The sequence below is a fragment of the Pinus tabuliformis genome, chromosome 1_1, assembly GCF_031772625.1.
Source record: "Pinus tabuliformis cultivar Carrire ecotype Pingquan chromosome 1_1, CPIR1, whole genome shotgun sequence".
In the NCBI taxonomy this organism is placed as follows: domain Eukaryota; kingdom Viridiplantae; phylum Streptophyta; class Pinopsida; order Pinales; family Pinaceae; genus Pinus; species Pinus tabuliformis.
In genome coordinates this window covers 33,707,971-33,726,302 of record NC_142297.1, presented here as the reverse complement: position 1 = coordinate 33,726,302, position 18,332 = coordinate 33,707,971, and the positions used below count along the sequence as shown (strand labels likewise).

The 18,332-nt window shown below is 36.8% G+C and overlaps 1 protein-coding gene across 1 annotated transcript; it reads right to left on the bottom strand.

Moving 5' to 3' along the window:
- Window positions 1–1,559: 1,559 nt before the first annotated feature.
- LOC149211459 (uncharacterized) lies at window positions 1,560–2,312 on the bottom strand. Its single transcript, XM_089388396.1, has one exon. The coding sequence runs from the start codon at window positions 2,310–2,312 to the stop codon at window positions 1,560–1,562; it is 753 nt and encodes a 250-aa protein (XP_089244522.1).
- Window positions 2,313–18,332: the final 16,020 nt, after the last annotated feature.

The window sequence follows — 18,332 nt, the reverse complement described above, 5'->3', positions numbered from 1 at the left end:
CATTTTCTGGTAGATTGTTTTAGGTGTGGCTTGGCTGGTGAGTTGATATATCAGAATGGATTGAAGCACTGATTTTAAAAGGATGATGTGGCTCAGGATATTCAGCGCCCTGAATGTCCAGTTTTTCATTCTCTGTTGAATCTTTCCCATCAAGGTACTCCAGTTGGCCACTCTATATTGCTGATCATTTAACAGGATGCCTAAATACTTTGTAGGGAAATTCCCCATTCTAAATCCCATGGTTCTTGCCAGGAAGGCTTGAAGAAATAAATTTCCAATTTCTCTTTACTTATCTCTGTCCCAGAGGCCCCTGTGAAATCTGTGAGAATTTCCATTATCTTTTTTGCTTCTTTGAGCATTGCCTGTCCATATAGCATAATGTCATCGACAAATTGTTGGTGGGTTAGAGGGAGGTCATTTCCCCATATTCTTAGGCCCTTTATTTGTTCATTGTTAACTTTAGCTTTTATCAGTCTTCCTAGTCCATCCACTGTGAGGATAAACAGGAACGGGGATAGTGGGTCGCCTTGCTTGAGCCCTCTGGATGCATTGAAAGCTTTTGTAGGTGACCCGTTTAGTAGTACTGACAGAACTGGCGTGGTTATCATTGACATTACCCAACTTATCCACCTGTCATCGAAGCCGAATGCCTTTAAGATTTTTTGGAGGTATCCCCAGTTTAGTCTGTCATAAGCTTTGGCTAAGTCTAATTTTATCAGCATCCCTTTGGTCTTTGAATTTTTCAGTGAATGAATTTCTTCTTGTGCTACCACTATGCCATCTGTTATTTGTCTGCCTTTGACAAACCCTATCTGCTCCTGGGATATCAACTCTGGTAGTATTGGTTTTAGTCGATTCACCATAATTGTAGCTAATATTTTGTATATAACATTGCAGAGCGCTATAGGTCAGAATCCTTGTGGTTCTTCCAAGTTCTTCGTCTTTGGTATCAGGGCTAGGAATGTAGCGTTCAAGGCCAGATGCATTCGTTTGGTGCATCTGGATTCTTCTACTGCATTCACTATGTCTTGGCTCATGAAGTTCCACGTAGCTTGATAAAATTCTGAAGTGAATCCATCAGGCCCAGGTGCTTTATTCTTTGCCATCTTTTTGATTACCTCCTCCACCTCTGCTTTCATTATGACTCTTAGGAGAGCCAAATTCTGATCTCTGGTTACTAGTTTAGGGATATGTTGACTAATTTTACCAATGTCATCCTCCCTTCTGATATTGGGTTCTGTCAGGAGCTCTTTAAAATGTTGCACCAGCAGTTTCTCCATTTCAACTTTCTGAGTTAGCCTATTACCTTGGTGGTCCCTTAGGGAGAAGATTTTGTTTTGTTGTCTATGTTGTACCATTGCCTTATGGAAGAATTTTGTGTTTCTTTCTCCTTCTTTTAGCCATTGGATTCTCGATTTCTGTTTCCATAGGATTTCCTCTTGTTTTCTTCTTTCTTCCATATTATTTAACACCTATCCTTCCTCTTCTGCCAGCTCTTCACTTCTTCCTTCATCTATGATTTTCTATTGTATTTGTTTCATCTTTATCTGGAGTGTTTCTTATTGCTGCTGAATGTTTCCAAATTCTTCTCTGTTCCACTTCTTTATCTTTCCTTTTAGGTCTTTTAATCTAAGTTGGAGGGTGTGAATTTTGTTTCTTCCTTCCATCCCAGTCTCAGTCTCCTTCCACCAATTCTTCATTTTATCAATAAAGGTGGGTTCTCTTAACCAGAATGCCTCAAACCTAAAGGGTCTATTCTGGTTCTGCTGATTCATAGCTATTTCTAGTTTAATGGGCCAGTGGTCCGACCCTAAACACGGAAGGATTGTTGCTTCATAGAAGATATATTTTCCAATGAAGTGTTCTATTGCTAAGAATCTATCTAACCTGGATGCTATTTGTCTACTCCCTCCTCTTCGGTTGTTCCACGTATATTTTCCATTTATGGTTGGGATATCTACCATTTTCAGTTCTACTTGAAGGTCCCTGAACCTCTCCATCTCCAGCTCTTCTCTTTGCAGTCCACCTTTCTTCTCATCTTTTGATGTTGTCATGTTAAAGTCCCCTGCTATCATCCACAGTTTCTCCTCGTGAAGGTTTCCAAGCTGTTGTAGTTGGAGGAGGAAGCTTCCTCTTTCCGCTGGGGTGTGAGGGTCGTATACTGCAGAGACTAGAAACCATTCTCTATTTCCGATTAGCTGAAATCTTCCCGTGAGTATTCTTTTCATGCCTATCCAGTAATCTGCTGCTATTTCTGCAGGGTTCCATAGTATTGCTATGCCTCCCGCACTACCTTTCGCATCTATGGACATGCATTCATATTTTAGTTTTATTTTATTTAGGATTTCCTCCATTTTCCTTCCTGAGATTTTTGTTTCCTGTAACAACATTAGTTGCGGTTTTTCTTTTCTTAACCTTTCTGCTAAGTGTCTCTATTTGCCTTTACTGTTAAGGCCTCTTATATTCCAAGATGTAATTATCATTGGGGTACTTGGCTAGTTTGGTGGAATACCGTCGATAGTGGTACTACTCTCCCTGTATTCACTAACATTTCTCCCATGATCTGTATCGATTCCTGTAGGTTTCTTCGACCTCTTTTCTTTCCGCCTTTTGCTTTGCTCTGATGGTCTTGAGTGTTATCCTGTTGAAGGCCTAGTTGTTCTACCATTTCCATTTTCCCTTGACCCTGTTTCGCTTGGTATTGTTGAAATGTTTCCCTGTATAGTCTTTTTTTCTCTTCTGGAATGAATCTTTCATCCAGGTGTCTCCACTCATTTAATAGTTTCCGCAATACTTCTTCTTTTGAGCTTAGTTCTTCTCCTCTGCTTGTATCAATTTCCATTATTGCGTTATCCATCTTCTCCCTCTCTTCCTTTTCCTCCTTCTCTGCTAGTTCACTTTGTGCCTTCCTCTTGGGTTTTGATTTGCCTTGGTTTGTGCTGCCTTCCTTTCCTTTTCCCCCCTGATGGTCCATTGTTTGGGTCTCATTGTTGTCTTCTTCTTCTTCTTGTAGGATTTCAAAATTGCTTGTATTACTTGGTTTGGTTTGTTGTTCTTTCTTTCCTTCGTTGGTGTTTCCTCTTGTTTATCTTCTTTTGCTTTTCACTTCTTGAAACCCTTCCTTGTCTTCTTGGTTTTTTCTCTATTGTTTATTCCTATGCTCCTCTTCTTCTATATTGAGTGGGAATTCCTTAAACAGATGTCCATACTCATGACATCTTCTGCATCTAAATGGAATGTGTTCGTAGTTGAGGGTTTGCTGCCATACCTCTTCGTGATACTCTAGCTCGATTATGTCTGGAATAGGGTCAGCTATATTCATGTAAACACAAATTCTGGTGTATGAGGTGTATCTTCCTTTTTTTGTCATTTATGCTATTTTAACAAACTACCTATTGTGTTTCCTATGCCCTCTAGGATCTCCAGATCCTAGAAGTCCATTGGAAGCCCGAATAACCTAACCCATACCGGGGCTGCCAAGAATTTTTCCTTGTCTGGGTTATAACATTCTTCCTAGTATCTCATAAACAATCCAGCATTATAATGAAAGTAAGGGCCATTCTCAAACACTTTTTCTTTATCTTGTAGGTTCGAGAATATTACCGTGAAGAAGCCTCTTGCTCCCAGCTTTAGCTCGATGTGGCCTCGGGGTTGCCATTTTTGCTGGATCCATTTGGTGAGGTCCTTTTTCGTCAGCCATACTCCAATGAACTTGCATATGAGCACATGGTCTTTCATGTAGCTTCTGTATTGCTCCAGTTTGTTCATCAGGATTATGAATCTTGGTTTCTCCATCGCACATGGTAGACACTTGCCTCTGCTGCCTGCTTGCCATCGTGCTCCAAGGACATGTCTTGGTTTTCTTGTTTCTCCCTCCTGGTTGCTGGTGTTCTGGCCTTCTCCTGCCGTCGTGTCTCGATAGGAGGGGATCTCTCCCCTCCTCTCCTCTTCTGTCATTTCTTTTGGTTCTTGGTTTTTGTGTCTATCGCTTGCTGCAGTATGTGGTTCTTCCTCACGCCGCCTAACTCATGGTAGCTTGACCATTAGGGTTGCAGAGCTGAAACCTACAAAATAATAACTTCAACATTAAGAGAATCCATAAAATAAAATAAAAAGATTAAACATTTTCTCAAAACTTTAGTTAAAATTGCAAAGAACTCAAAAAAATATTAGAGTCAATACACTTTAATGTGAAGTGGTTGCTATAATCCCTAACAAAACAAACTAATAATAAATTCCAAATTAATAATAATAATAACCAACCAATTTGATAATTTCCAATAATAATCCAACCCTCTTACCCTTGATCCAGAGGGAAATTATCTAGTCATGTGTTTGTTTCCCGGCCAAATCCATGTGTTTGTTTTGCGTACAAATATCTAATCCATATAATTGAATGTTCTTCGAATAATAAAAGGTTTGAGTAAAATCCAAAGAGATAGGTCCATTGGATGGAAAAAGTTAGAGAATCCTCAAAGTGGCCTCCACTATAAAAAGCGACCTCCATCACCTCTCAACATTCGATCTGAATCACGGTACCATTATATTCCAAGACACATTAGCACTAGCAAAAGATTTGGATTCCAACGTTACCACGTTGCTTCCCCTATCCCTAGCATAAATTACCACGTGGAAGTCTAATACCTAGCCTCATGGTTACTCATTCTAGCATGACACGTAAGCTTAAATAGCCATGGATTATGGGGACCATTACATAAAGTTTTGTTTGTTCCAATGGTTTGGGACACATAAGAGGCCCTATTTGTCTGCCATTGCCAATTCCAAACTTACGAAAAAGTTCCTTGCCCAGAAGAGTTGTCAGCTTTTTTGGCATCCCTCCCCTTCCTAATTAAGTCGACCTCATATGAGAGCTAACGTTATCATCTCATAATGATTTAAGATGCATAGATAATAAATAGTGGAAAATGAACGCGAATTCCTAATGAGCTGAAAAGGTTTATGGCTTTATGATTGAAAAATGCGAGGTTAATAACATGGTTAATTTTTTATATAATTGTCGTATTAAGTTTATAAAAAGTTATACACAATTATTTTAGTGATGTGAATTTGAATAATGATAATGAGTTTTTTATTTTTATTAATATTAATCGTTAATGTTGTTTTTCTTTAAAAATTATAATAAATTTTATTATTTTTATTAAAAATATTTTTTAATTAATATAATTTTTTTAATATATAAATTTATTAATGAAATTCATATCTAGTTTTTTAATGATTTATAGGTTAATATTGTTATATTATATAATTAATCAAATATATTTTTATAAAATAATAATTCACAATGAATCAAAGTTTAATGAAATTCTCAATCATGCCTTTTGCTCTTTACTTCTGTCTTACTTTATCTATGCCTAAACATTCACAATTACCACAATTCTCAAGGAAGGTTCTACATTTTTTATTTTTTTATTCACCTACTATAGAGAAACATGAGCATCAAAATTTATCAAAGAAAAAATCAAAATAAAAAATACTAAGTGTGGAATTGTAGAACAAGATTGGTTCATTAGGATCATTTAAATATGTTACAATATTCTTCCTATATATTTCTCAATCTACTTTGACCTAATTTGGCTTACCATTGAATGGTGGCCACATATGGGACCAATACTTGGCAAAATAGTCACTGAGTTTCTTAGACCAGTGCCTACTTAGTAATAGTTCATATTACCTAATGATAGCAAACACTCCAATGTTTATGATTTGGTGGACCTTTGGCTTAGAGGATAATCTAATAAGTACTTATTTTAATTCCCCTATAACTTTAATATTTGATCTATCTAGTTGTACAATATGGGTAGTATTTTTTGTGGTTTCTACTTCAATTTTCTAGCATATGCTTAATTAATACCATTTTTTAAAATTTTATTTTCTCAATCTTAGTAGTGGGCTAAATATGCCTCGATCTTCTTGCCTTCATCATTCCAACTATGACGATCATATGCTTACCAATTTTAGATTTGAAAAATTTCCCCTATTTCATTTAAGGTTGACTTCTTACATGTGGCCAAGTTTCTTGAAGAGTCATATTTCACAAAAATATCAAGACTTAAAAGTCATATTTTCATATTTTTGAATATTTTTCCTAAGATTGAACTCCACACAATTGCAGGCATACACAATCCCTATTGAATTCTCTCACTATCATGTTTTAAAAATATGCCCAAAGTATTTCCAATATCTTTTAACACCAAATGGTGTCAAAAGGGAAGAGGTATGTTTAGAATCCAAATATAGACTAACCATAATTGTGGGATCAAACTCCATAAACCATGTAGTAAAAAATAACCCTACTCTTTCTCAAAACGAGGGCCCCCTCTCAAATATTTTCTTGTAATCATCCTTGGAATATAATTGTACTCGAAAGAATCCTTTAGAGCACAAAATGATGTAACAATTTTTAGTCTAGCTAGAATATATCAGTTGGTGTGGATCTTCCTATCGCTATTAGAACTAAAAAAATCTACATATTTCTACTTAAGATTAAGAGATGAGAAGAGTTCATTTATTCATTGATCTCCAAAATTTGCACTTCGTCAACAACATTAGGGTTTGTAATAACATATGGTTGCATTAACAAAGGAAATGACTTGGATTGAGTTGCATCTCTATAAGTAACCAGATTGGAAGAAGAAGATCACCTAGAACCTACACTTTCCCATGCAATTGCAAGAGCAAACAAATGATAAAATCCTTATAAATATTGTAATCAAAGAGAGTGAGTAGATCCTCTAACTATTTAACCATATAGAGTAATGGTTGGAATGCCACATTAATCTTCATTTAACCTTGAAATTTTTAAATGAAAAAAATGAAAATTTGAAACCTTTTACCAAGAAAAGTCTACCTATATTTCTAACAAAATTAGATAATCCTATCACTTATATAGACCGGAGGAAAAAGACAAGCCTCGGGAAGCTCTTAGACTTGCTTGTGATGTTGATATGCACTCAACAAAGATGAATCTATTCCCAAACACAATATGTCAGTGCTCAAAAATAGCAGATCTGCACTAAATTTGATTATAGAAATGATTTTGAAATGCTTAGTCTAAAAATGAAGTAAATTGGCCTAGAAAACAATGGTTTTTCCGGCGAGATTTTGGTAAAATCCGATATATTTTTTTTTGGAAAGCTTCAAGATTTTGGATTCCTTGAAATTTTTGATGACCCTGAATCCATTTTCACCAAATTCAAGCATTTCTACCATTAAATTTTTCAGGAAAAATAAAAAAATAAAAATAAAATAAAAAATAAAAAATCACGGATTCCAATGTCCAAACCAATTTACTCCGTGAGTGAACAACTCCATTTTGAAAGAATCAAAACCCCCTCTTCTCCAATTAAAATGATCGAAAGAATCAAAGCCATGTCCGGTGCCTAAGATTCCTTTAAAAGTAACGAGAACTACTTGAGAATGGTAGGTATCGCTTTACAACTCAGTGTCTTCGATTTCCAGTGACAAGAGGAAATCCTAAATATCACGCTTGCTTGCCGTGAAAAAAACATTCGTGGCCTTCACTATATAATCGATGGCCATTCATAAATCCCTGCCATGAGGGGATGAGTTCGACCTTTCTCCACCATTTATTAAAAGGTTTGGTGAAATTAAAATTGATAATATGAAATGAAAATAATAATACTAAATACGTTGTTAAGAATACATGTCTGATCTGTTAATACTATTGTTAATATGTATGGTATAAATACGTGGTTAAGAATACATGTCTTGTTTTTTTTAAGAAAGAAAAAGTTGTATATTGATTATATTATAATAGTGGAAAAAACATATACATTATGGAGAAAATTGACCATATTCCGGCTAGAAGAGAAAAAGATGAAGCTATACATCTAATAGATTCGTTCTATTCAGGTTCATTGCCCGTATGTGTGGAGATAGATAAAAAATGAAGACTGTTATAAATATAAGATTCTAATGCAGAGAGGAAAAAATGTCAAAAACATAGTACCTGGTCATAGGATAGAAATAAGTGAATGGGATCATGAAACATACCAGGATAGTTATGGATCTATATGCCCTGCATAGAGAAAGGTTGAATAAAGTATGTGTTGGATTCTACAGTGATGTTCAGGTGCCACACATTGCATTGTGATTGCAAGCCTTTCTTTGAAAGCTCATCCGCCACCTCATTTTGTGAACGCTTGATATGAGAGATAGGAAAGAGTGAAGGCTTCCATAATGTTGAAATCCTGTGCAGCCATCCAGATAGATTGTCATTTTTTATAGACTATTTTCCGGAAACATGCTCAATAATGATCTTGGAGTCCCCGAAGATTTGAATAGGGCCAGTATCCAAAAAAGAGCAGAAGATGAGAAGACCATGCAGAGCCATGACCTCAGCTTTGTTGTTAGTCCCAAGGCCTCCATTCCAGTAGATAGAATAATGCTGGTCCTTTGCAATGCATAAGTAAAATCCACAGGCACATCGACCATCCTTAGCAGCTCTGTCAAAATGAGCCCATGGGAAGATATATTGAGGATGGACGTCAGCCTTGGCATGTGGCTTCAATCGCTAGGGGATATATGGGAGGATTGTGAGATAAAAGGGGATGATTTTGTCGAATAAGTGTTTGAAATCCTCCCTACAATTTTGAAAGAATTTTTTGTTCCGTTGTTTCCAAACAAACCAGTAGACAATAAGCAAAATAGGCTGCCAGATGATTTTCTGGGCACCCCACCATTCGAAAGCATCCATAATGGAGGAATGAGGAATGACAATAAATCCAAAGTGTGTAGCCAGTTGCTTCCACTAATACTATTGTTAATACTATTGCTAATACTATTGTTAATACTTTGTCAAAGATCATATTTAGTTCTTAATTATCTATTGAAATAAGAGTAATTAGAGTGGATATCTTGCAAAAGGTTTTGAATAAGAAACTAATTGTCATAGGTATTTTTTAGAAATGGTGGATGATATTTTATTTCATATTGATCTTTTAAGTTTGTAATTAAATGTATGGAATAAAACTAATTATATTAATATAGATTTATTTTTAATTCAAAAATATACTTATTTTATTTATTAAGTAGGTTTTTTTTATAATTTTTTTATAATTTTTAGAATCACTGTAGGTTCTCAGTACTAAATATATCTATTTTTTAATGAATTTTTTTGTTATACAATAATGATATCATAAATAAGTATATATCTAATCTTTTATGAAATTTTTTATTATACAATAATGATGTTACAAATCCAGCAAGCAAAAGCATTAAGGCATTTATAGTCTAATATAAGCCTTCATAAATCTAACATACAATCAAAATTGCAAATAGAACACAAAAACTATGTAACCAGTGCATAATGCCAAAGAGACATAAGAAGATGAAATACACACATCATAGTGTAATGACCCCCGAGTGTTCAAATGTTCCCTCTACAAATCCAAAATATTTAATATTGCCACGATCTCCACTACAACCATCTTTAGACAACCCATCTGCAACAAAACTCTATTCTCTAAAAATGTGTGAGAAAGAGGTTATCTTAAAAGTACTATCAGTTGTTGATACGACACATCCAATTATCAATATGTGAGTGAAGACAACCCAAAGGAGGATCTCCTCTGCACCCATTCTATTGTCACTTTGGAATCCTCGAATATATCAATTTATTCTATCTCTAGCCACTTAGCACAATATAAAACTCCCAATGATAGATTTATTTTAAATACTAATTTACCGAGGGTTGAGAGGAATCAAATTTCTTGACATGCAAACTTCTTTCAGGGTGCAAAACTTGAAAAAGGTTTACACCTCAAAATATTTAATCCCTCTTTATACTTGATAAATCGCTAGTTAAGATAGATCTATATTATTGAACTTGAAAAAGGTTTACACCTCAAAAGATTTAATCCCTCTTTGTACTTGATAAACCACTAGTTATGATAGATCTATATTGGTGTTCTATATGTGTGTGTGTGTGTGAATTGGATACAATGTCTTGAAAATCCTCCCTTGGCATTTAGATTGCGTAAACTTCACAATTTAAATTAGCAATTTCAACCAATCTTTGCTAGAGTTTAAACAAAATTGACCTAATAATATATATGAAGAAAAACCCAAAATGAAAACTAGTAAGGCTACTTGACATGTTTTAACCATAATTTTTTTAATTACTTTGTGTAGTATATACATATATGGGTAGTTGACATTGAATATTTTACTTAATATAGATACTAAAATATTTTATTTATGTACCATAATGTCCACATTAAAATGATTTTATGTTATTAATATATTTTTAAATATATGTCAATATTACTTAACCATGCATGGTGAAATACTTTATTTATAAACCATATTGAATGTTTTTATTGTTATTAATATCTTTTGAATACTACATATCAATTATATATTAAGAATTGAATGAATTACACATCTCACACTTATTAGGAATTTACTGAATTTCTCTGTCTCTCTCTCTCTGAAGTTCATATTGAAATATGTTATTTCTATGGATATTCAAACAATGTATTCAAGTGTTATATTGAAATGTTATAAGGTAAATATAAGTGGTGTTTTTTCTTAATCTCCATAAAATTGATATAAAATTATATTAGTTCGCACAGACATTGAAATATCTATTTTCTCTTCTCTGCAGATTCTAGGGTTTCTTCTACATATTCAACTCTACAAGAGGGGTCTCTACTTCCTCCTTTAGTCACATTGTTTAGGAGTTCATAATGATTATGGAACTACTGGTATTTCCCTTCAATTTCCTCATCTACAACATCCTTTTGATGCAGCAGCTGGGCAAAGTGGGGTTTCTGGTTTCGTAGATTGGGTGCATCATGGAAAGTTAGAAATCGAGGAAAATACTTGCTAAAAGTGGTGCAAGATCCATAATATACTTAGAATAATGCTTACATTAGTATATAGGTAATATTGGGTTGTTGGTTGTTGGAGTTTTTTTGAGAGATTTTCTCAACAATATTCATCTTGTTTTGGAATCAATTGGATCTCGCAAGCACCATTAATATGTAACATATTTCTGTAATTTGGTGTGCAATAGAAAATGTTCCTTTATGTGTACATATCTCTATTTTTCTACTTGGTATCAGAGCTAACCTAGGTTGACTCCCTCACGGGAGGCTCAAGGGCATATTCAAGTAGTTTTTTGTGCGTACTGATTAGTTCTTGGAATCTTTGTTTTGTTTGTTTTTCCATCAATGAAGATGTTTGTTTAGAGTTGCTCAAAGGCAATCTTCTGGGGAGAGCTAGTTCCAAGACACATTGGACAGACCACCAATGGGAAAGGGCATCGAGTGAATTTGAAGCCATACAAGTGTGACTGAGATCTGTAGATACAATGACTCTGGAAGAGAAGTTGGCCTAAGGAAGTGATTCGTTTTTGTCCCATTCTAGTCCTCTGTTAATGGTTTATTGCCTTCATGTTGCAATTGGTCCAAGAATCAAAGGCATACGTGAGGTGTCAAATATCTTGGAAAAGAAGACTCGATTCAAAATCGAGCGGTGGGTTAACCGAAGAATCATAAAGTCAAATCCAATGGAGTTGTGAAAGAAAGAGCATATAACCAATTCCCCATGGTCATGAGGATTGTACCAGGTTCCAAGAAAGTGGTTCTGCGTGGTGCTTCTAGAATGGCTTGTTGAGGAGTTATGTTAGACATAATGAAAGACTGATCTAGGCATTTGTATAGTCGAAAGTGGAAGAGACTAATTGTGAATTGGCTTCATCGACGTTGGTTCGTGTTACTTCCTGCATGTCATTTCAATGTAGGCCTGTTGGTTTTATCATTTGTTTATTCATTGTTTGATTAGTTTGTGGGATTGAAATCTAGTGTTTGGATCAATGCGTTGTTACAGAGGAGGTAGCACGCAAACATTTTTTAGCAATAGCGACCTCGTCATTTTATTTCTAGAAAGAAGAATTTTTTTTTCTTTGCTTTTCAACCTCATGTGATTTAACTCAATGACATTTTTGAATGAATGTTATGTTAAAATAGCAACAAGAAATTCCAATTTAATTTTTCCTTGAATTAAATTGTGAATTAAAATTGAATTATATTCTCATAGCAACTTGTAAATAGTTAATTAAGTTTAGTTGACTTAAGTGACTTAGGAATTTCAGTTTGGAAGTCTATATGGAGTCATGTAAGTGTGATGCCTAAATTTTAGGGGTCCAGGTTGAGTTCTTTGGAGTTGTTATTAGATAACTCAATCTAACTAAGTTACATTCAATAAAACTAGTTCTAATTGTTGGAGGAACTAGTAGAGGTTTAGTAGTGAGTCAGTGCACCAGTGCATCCTCAATGCCACACCAGTTGACTAAATATTCACTCCTGAATAATTCATGCATGTCAGTTCAGAGGAAGACCTAGTTGAGACTAGAGTGCAGGGATAGTGTACTATAAGTTGTATCATTTTCCAAGTTATATAGATCATGTATGCAATTAGTTGAGGACCTAAGTTTGGATTGCACGGTTTTGGAAGAAGGATTTCCCAATTAAATATGGGTTGATTCTCTCAGGAATTGCGCAAGGAAATAGGGGCTTGGCAGGCAGCAAAATTGGTTAAGTGTTGGCTAGAGCGGGCTTGTGAGGCAGGGAGTTGATCATACTTGTGCATGGATTGTTCTAGTGAGAATCAGCATTGTATTTTCTTCTCATATTTCTGATTAATGTAATATAGATAGTCGACGACTTGAGCAGTTTCTTTCCCCAAATAAATATTGTGTTATGTGTGATTGATATTCTTCCTCTTGCTGATTATTGTTTTCACTGATCATTATTAGTTTCCGCTATTGAAAGTAGAGTAGATTCTTGTCTTATGATTTAGTACATTACATGAGTTTTTGAATCTACAGAAAAATCTACATGGTATCAGAACTGAAGACAATATAGAAGATGAGATTTCAAGTTTTTGTGCAGGTGAAATTCAAATTTGCAATTCATACTTCAGAGTCGGAAAATGGCTTTCTACGATTTGAGACTTGAGTATGCCTTGGAAGGCTGCTCGAATTACATAGCCTGGAAAGGCAGGATGGAAGCAATGCTTAAAGACAATGGACTCAAAGAATTCATTAATTAAGACATTCCTAAGGCTCCAACATCGGATTCTAATGATCTAGTCGAATGGAGAAAGTGTGTGGCAAAGGCGAGGCAAATTTTCCTTGAGGGAGTTCGAGACCACATTGTCTCGAGTATCCATGACAAGGAAACTCTGTATGCTATGTGGAAGGCATTGATAGACCTATTTCATAATAGCATTGACCATAGGAAGTTGGCACTGAAGGAAAAACTCAAAAATATCAAGATGGAGAAGGGCGACTCAATTCTGAAATACTTGACCAACTTCACTCATTGTCATTATGACCTTGGAAGTGTTGGGATTACTATTGCTGAGGATGATATGGTGAGCCTAACTCTTCTAGGACTCCCCAATATTTGGCACAGTTATCAGGACTCTGTCAACGGGAGGGAGAAACTGATAGATTAGGAATGGCTATGGTCATATTTAGTATGGGAAGAGATTCAGAGGAGCACCAGGGACAGATCCTCATCAAAGATTGATGATGGGGAAAATTGTGCCTTAGCGGGTAAGGAAAATAAAGGGAAGGGGAAGGCATCCCATTCCAAATTGGATTCTTGTCATGGAGGCAAGATGAATGACAGGTTGAAAGTCAAATGCTTTCATTTTCATGAGCTAGGATATGTTGCTATAAATTGTCTACTCAAGAAGTCCAAGAAGAAGTCCTTAGGAGGAGCGGTAGGTGAGACTCTTTCCTAACAATTTGAATTGGGATTTACCCTCATGGAATGCATGGTGTCATCAATAATGGGTAGTGTATGGTACCTAGACAGTGGAGCTTATTTCCACATGACTAGTAATAAGGAGCTCTTCAGTGACTTGGAGGAGAAGGATCTCCATAAGCATATTGAGATTGGTGATGACAGGAGGTATAGTGCTACTGGGTTGGGTAGAGTTACCTTTCAGAGGTAGTCGGGTACCCCTCACACTCTGCGAGATGTTATGTAAGTTCCTAGTTTGAAGAAGAACTTGGTATATGTTTCCATGTTTGAGGATAAAGGCTATGATGTGATCTTTAGTAAACGAAAGGTGTTCCTTTATCACATAGCCATGGAACAGGTAAAGAGGATAGGGATTTAGGTGAAGAATCTCTATAAGTTGGAGGTAGAAGATTGTGTTTCCTTGAGCATGAAAGTAGAGAAGGTGCAAAGCCGAGACATTGGTGAGTTGTGGCACAGACGGTTGGGTCACTTACATCATGGTTCTTTGAAAATCATGCAACAAATTTCTATCGGTTTGCCCAAAGGTACATTAGAGCAAGTTGATACATGCAAAGGGTGTAATTTGGGAAAATTCACCAAAGATACCTTTCACAAAAAAGACAATCGAGCACAGGCGATCCTCGATCGAGTCGATTCAAATGTGTGTGGACCATTCTCGATAGCATCCATGACCAAACACAACTATTATGTTATATTTGTTGATGATTTTTCTCATAAATGCTAATTCTTTTTCATGTAGAAGAAAGATCAGACTTTTGCAAAGTTTTGTGAATTTAAAGCATTAGTAGAGAAAGATATTGGCAGAAAGGTTAAAGCTCTTAGGAGTGATAATGGTGGAGAGTATGTGTCAAATGAGTTTAAAAAATTATGTGCGATAGAAAGGATTAAATGGGAGTTGACAACACCCCATAATGCACAATAGAATGGGGCAGCTGAAAGGAAGAATATAAGCATTGCAGGGGGAACACGAGTGATATTGCATGACCAGGGCCTACCACTACACTTACGGCTCGAGGCATGCAACATAATTTTTTATTTGTAGAACAGAATCCCTCATCGGATTCTTGGGATGAGTACACTAGAGGAGGCTTTCTTAGGGAAGAGACTAGATGTGGGTCACTTCAAGATTTTTGGGTCATCGGTATATTTCCATGTGACCAAAGATGCATGGAATAAGCTTGAGCCGACAACAGAGTTGGGGATATTTGTGGGGTACACTAATGCACCTATTAACTATCGGGTGTATTTTTTTACTAGCAAGATGACATTGGTACGCAGGGATGTAAAATTCGATGAAGAGAAGGCCATGAAAAGTTCTCTTGAGAGGGAGCCTCAGCTACATGCAATTGAGGAGCTTTTAGCTCCTAAGGAGAAGACTCAAATTGATGTGGAGCAACCACATGTAGAGGATTTGAGAGTGGAGACATCCACTTAGGCAAAGTCTTCCAGAGATGGGAGAAAGTACACTCGATAGGAGGATAGGCTATTGCAGGATGCGAGAGATAATGTGGGAGCACCCACTTCCTAGCATAGGCAGAGGAGGACACCTAAGAGGTACACTAGATATATGGCTCTTATGAGCGCATGTGTTGAGACAAATCCATCTTCTTTCGAAGAGGCAATGCAGCAACCGGTTTGGGTTGATGCCATGGTGGAGGAGTATGACTCCATTGTTGTAACAATGTTTAGAATGTGGTACCCAGATCAACAGACAAGTCAGTGGTGAGTTCTCGATGGATTTACAAGGTAAATAAAGTAGCGAATGGTAGTGTGGAGGAACATAAGGCTAGTTTTGTGGCCTGATGCTTTTCTTAGGTAGATGGGATTGATTACGAAGAGACCTTTTCTCCTATTGCAAGGTATTCATCAATCAGATCCATTTTGGCACTATCAGTGCCGATGGGTTGGAATGTACATCAGACGGATGTAAATACAACCTTCCTTAATGGAATGATTGAGGAAGAGGTGTATATTAAACAACCTGAAAGTTTTTAGACCTTTGACCATAAGTCGCATGTGTGTCGACTCAAGTGAGCGTTGTATAGGTTGAAGCAAGCACCCCGTGCTTGGTACACCAGGATCGATAACTACTTCACCAGGTTTTGCTTTACCAAAAGTGAAGCAGATGTGAAACTGTACCATATTGTGGTGGAAGGTAAATTGTTGATTATATTTTTATATGTCGACAATTTGATTTCAACAGGTGATGATAAGATGATTAAGCCTTGTAAGGAGGATCTTGCAACAGAGTTTGAAATGAAGGACTTGGGGCTCATGCACTACTTTTTGGGCATGGAAGTATGGCAAGGTGATGGGGAAATTTTTGTCTCTCACGACAAGTATGCCAACAAGATACTGAAAAAGTTCCACATGGAGAGAAGTGAAGCCACAGAGACTCCTCTAGTAGGTAATTGGAGGAAGCAGGATGCTACTTCGGGTGAAGTAGTGGAAGCTATTGTTTACACGAAAATTGTGGGTTCACTCATGCGTTTGGTGAACACATGACCAAACATGTGATATGTAGTTAACCAACTTAGTCAAGCAATGGTTAGGTCTACCAAGTTGCATTGGAAGGCAGCCAAGCATGTGTTGAGATACCTCAGAGGCACTACTCAGTATGGATTGTGCTACAGACGGATAAAGGGAGTGAAACTTCAAGGCTTCACCGATGCATATTGGGTAGGGAGTCCATTCGACAGGAAGAATACATCAGGAGGGATCTTTAGTATTGGGTCAGGAACTATTTCTTGGTACAACAGGAAACAAAGATCAGTTTCATTCAGTTCGGTAGAGGCATAGTACATTGCTACTAGTAAATCAGCATGTGAGGCCATCTATATGAAGAAGATTTTGGTTGGTTTGTTTGGTCAGTAGATGGATCCAACTGTAATTTACTGTGATAATCAGAGTTGTATCAAACTCTTTGAAAATATATTTTTTCATGATCAATCCAAGCATATTGATATCTGGTATCATCATCTTCGAGATTGTGTGTAGATGCGAATTATATTGATGGAGAAAATTCCCACAGAGGATTCTTATTGAGAGGGACTGTTAAAAATAGCAACAAGAAATTCCAATTTAATTTCTCCTTGAATTAAATTGTGAATTAAAATCACATTCTATTCTCATAGCAACTTGTAAATAGTTAATTAAGTTTAATTGACTTAATTGACTTAGGAATTTCAAGTTGGAAGTGTATCTGGAGTCATGTATGTTGGACATAGATTGTCATTGATGTCAATATGGCAATATTCGAGGAGCAAACGGAGCAGGGATGAGCAGACGGAGCCGAGAGGAGCAGACGGAGCCGAGAGGAGCAAACATAGCCAAAGAGGAGGAGACAAAGCCACCAGAGGAGCAAACAGCGCGAAGCGCAGACAGAGCAAATGGAGGCATGCAAATAAGTCATTGGAGAGCTTATACGCATGCATTTAACAGAACTATCTGAGCACAAACATATATATACATGCATTTAACAACCATTGGAAGCCATATATGCCACAGATAACAATACGGGAGCAAGAATGTCAAAGAATGCACTATCAGGTAGTAATATAGTGTATATGCAGGCGGATTACACTATCGGAAGCTATCCGCAGCCAAAAACCCATATATGTATGCTTTGATACTATCAGTGGAGAGAAAACCCATATATATAGGCTTAACATTATCGGTGGGCATCTATGGCACAAATACACTATCGGAGGTGGAACAGTATATTATATCAGCAGGTTCTATTAAGTGTCACACCCGAAACCTCCGACTACGATTGCAAGAGTGGACCCAATGCTGCAACTACCGATTGCTGCAACTGCGACTACAACTGCCAATATGCTGCAAATGCGACTGTCGATATGTTGTGACTATGACTGTCGATATGTTGCGATCGCTGATAGCGATTATCGCATCGGGAATTCGGAGCGGAGGTAATACAGCGTTAACGTCAAGCCCTGACCCTGTGCGACTTGCGATTGACGATAGTGATATTGCATCGGACCTCTGCCAAGGGCAACACTCGATTGCGATAAGGTTGTGGACCCAACGAGCATATAAACCATGGTTTAATACCATATCGCATCCGATCCATCGGAGCACTGGAGTATCGACCATTGGTCATCAGCAATGTGTTAGGCTCGACTTATAGGAGAACCTTTGAAAGTGGCAATTGCGATAATATATGCGGACCCGATGGTCCTATTATATAGCACCCTATTGTTATATCGCGTCCATAGGAGGATCGGCCCATCGGCCATCGGCGATGTCATGGAGTTGATGTATAAAGGACCCCTGGAAGCCTTGAGTGCCGATTGCGACATACGCTGTGGACCCGATACAAGAATAGTTGCAGGTGAATTAATATTGAAGTCCGTCCTTTAGCCATTTTTCCTGTGTTTCCTGTGTAAATGAATTTTTTGGCTTACGCGGCATTTAGAGGTAGAAATACATTAAGGAATGGTCCCAATAGTTCAGGAGGCCTGAACTATAGTTCAAGAGGCTAAACGTCAATTA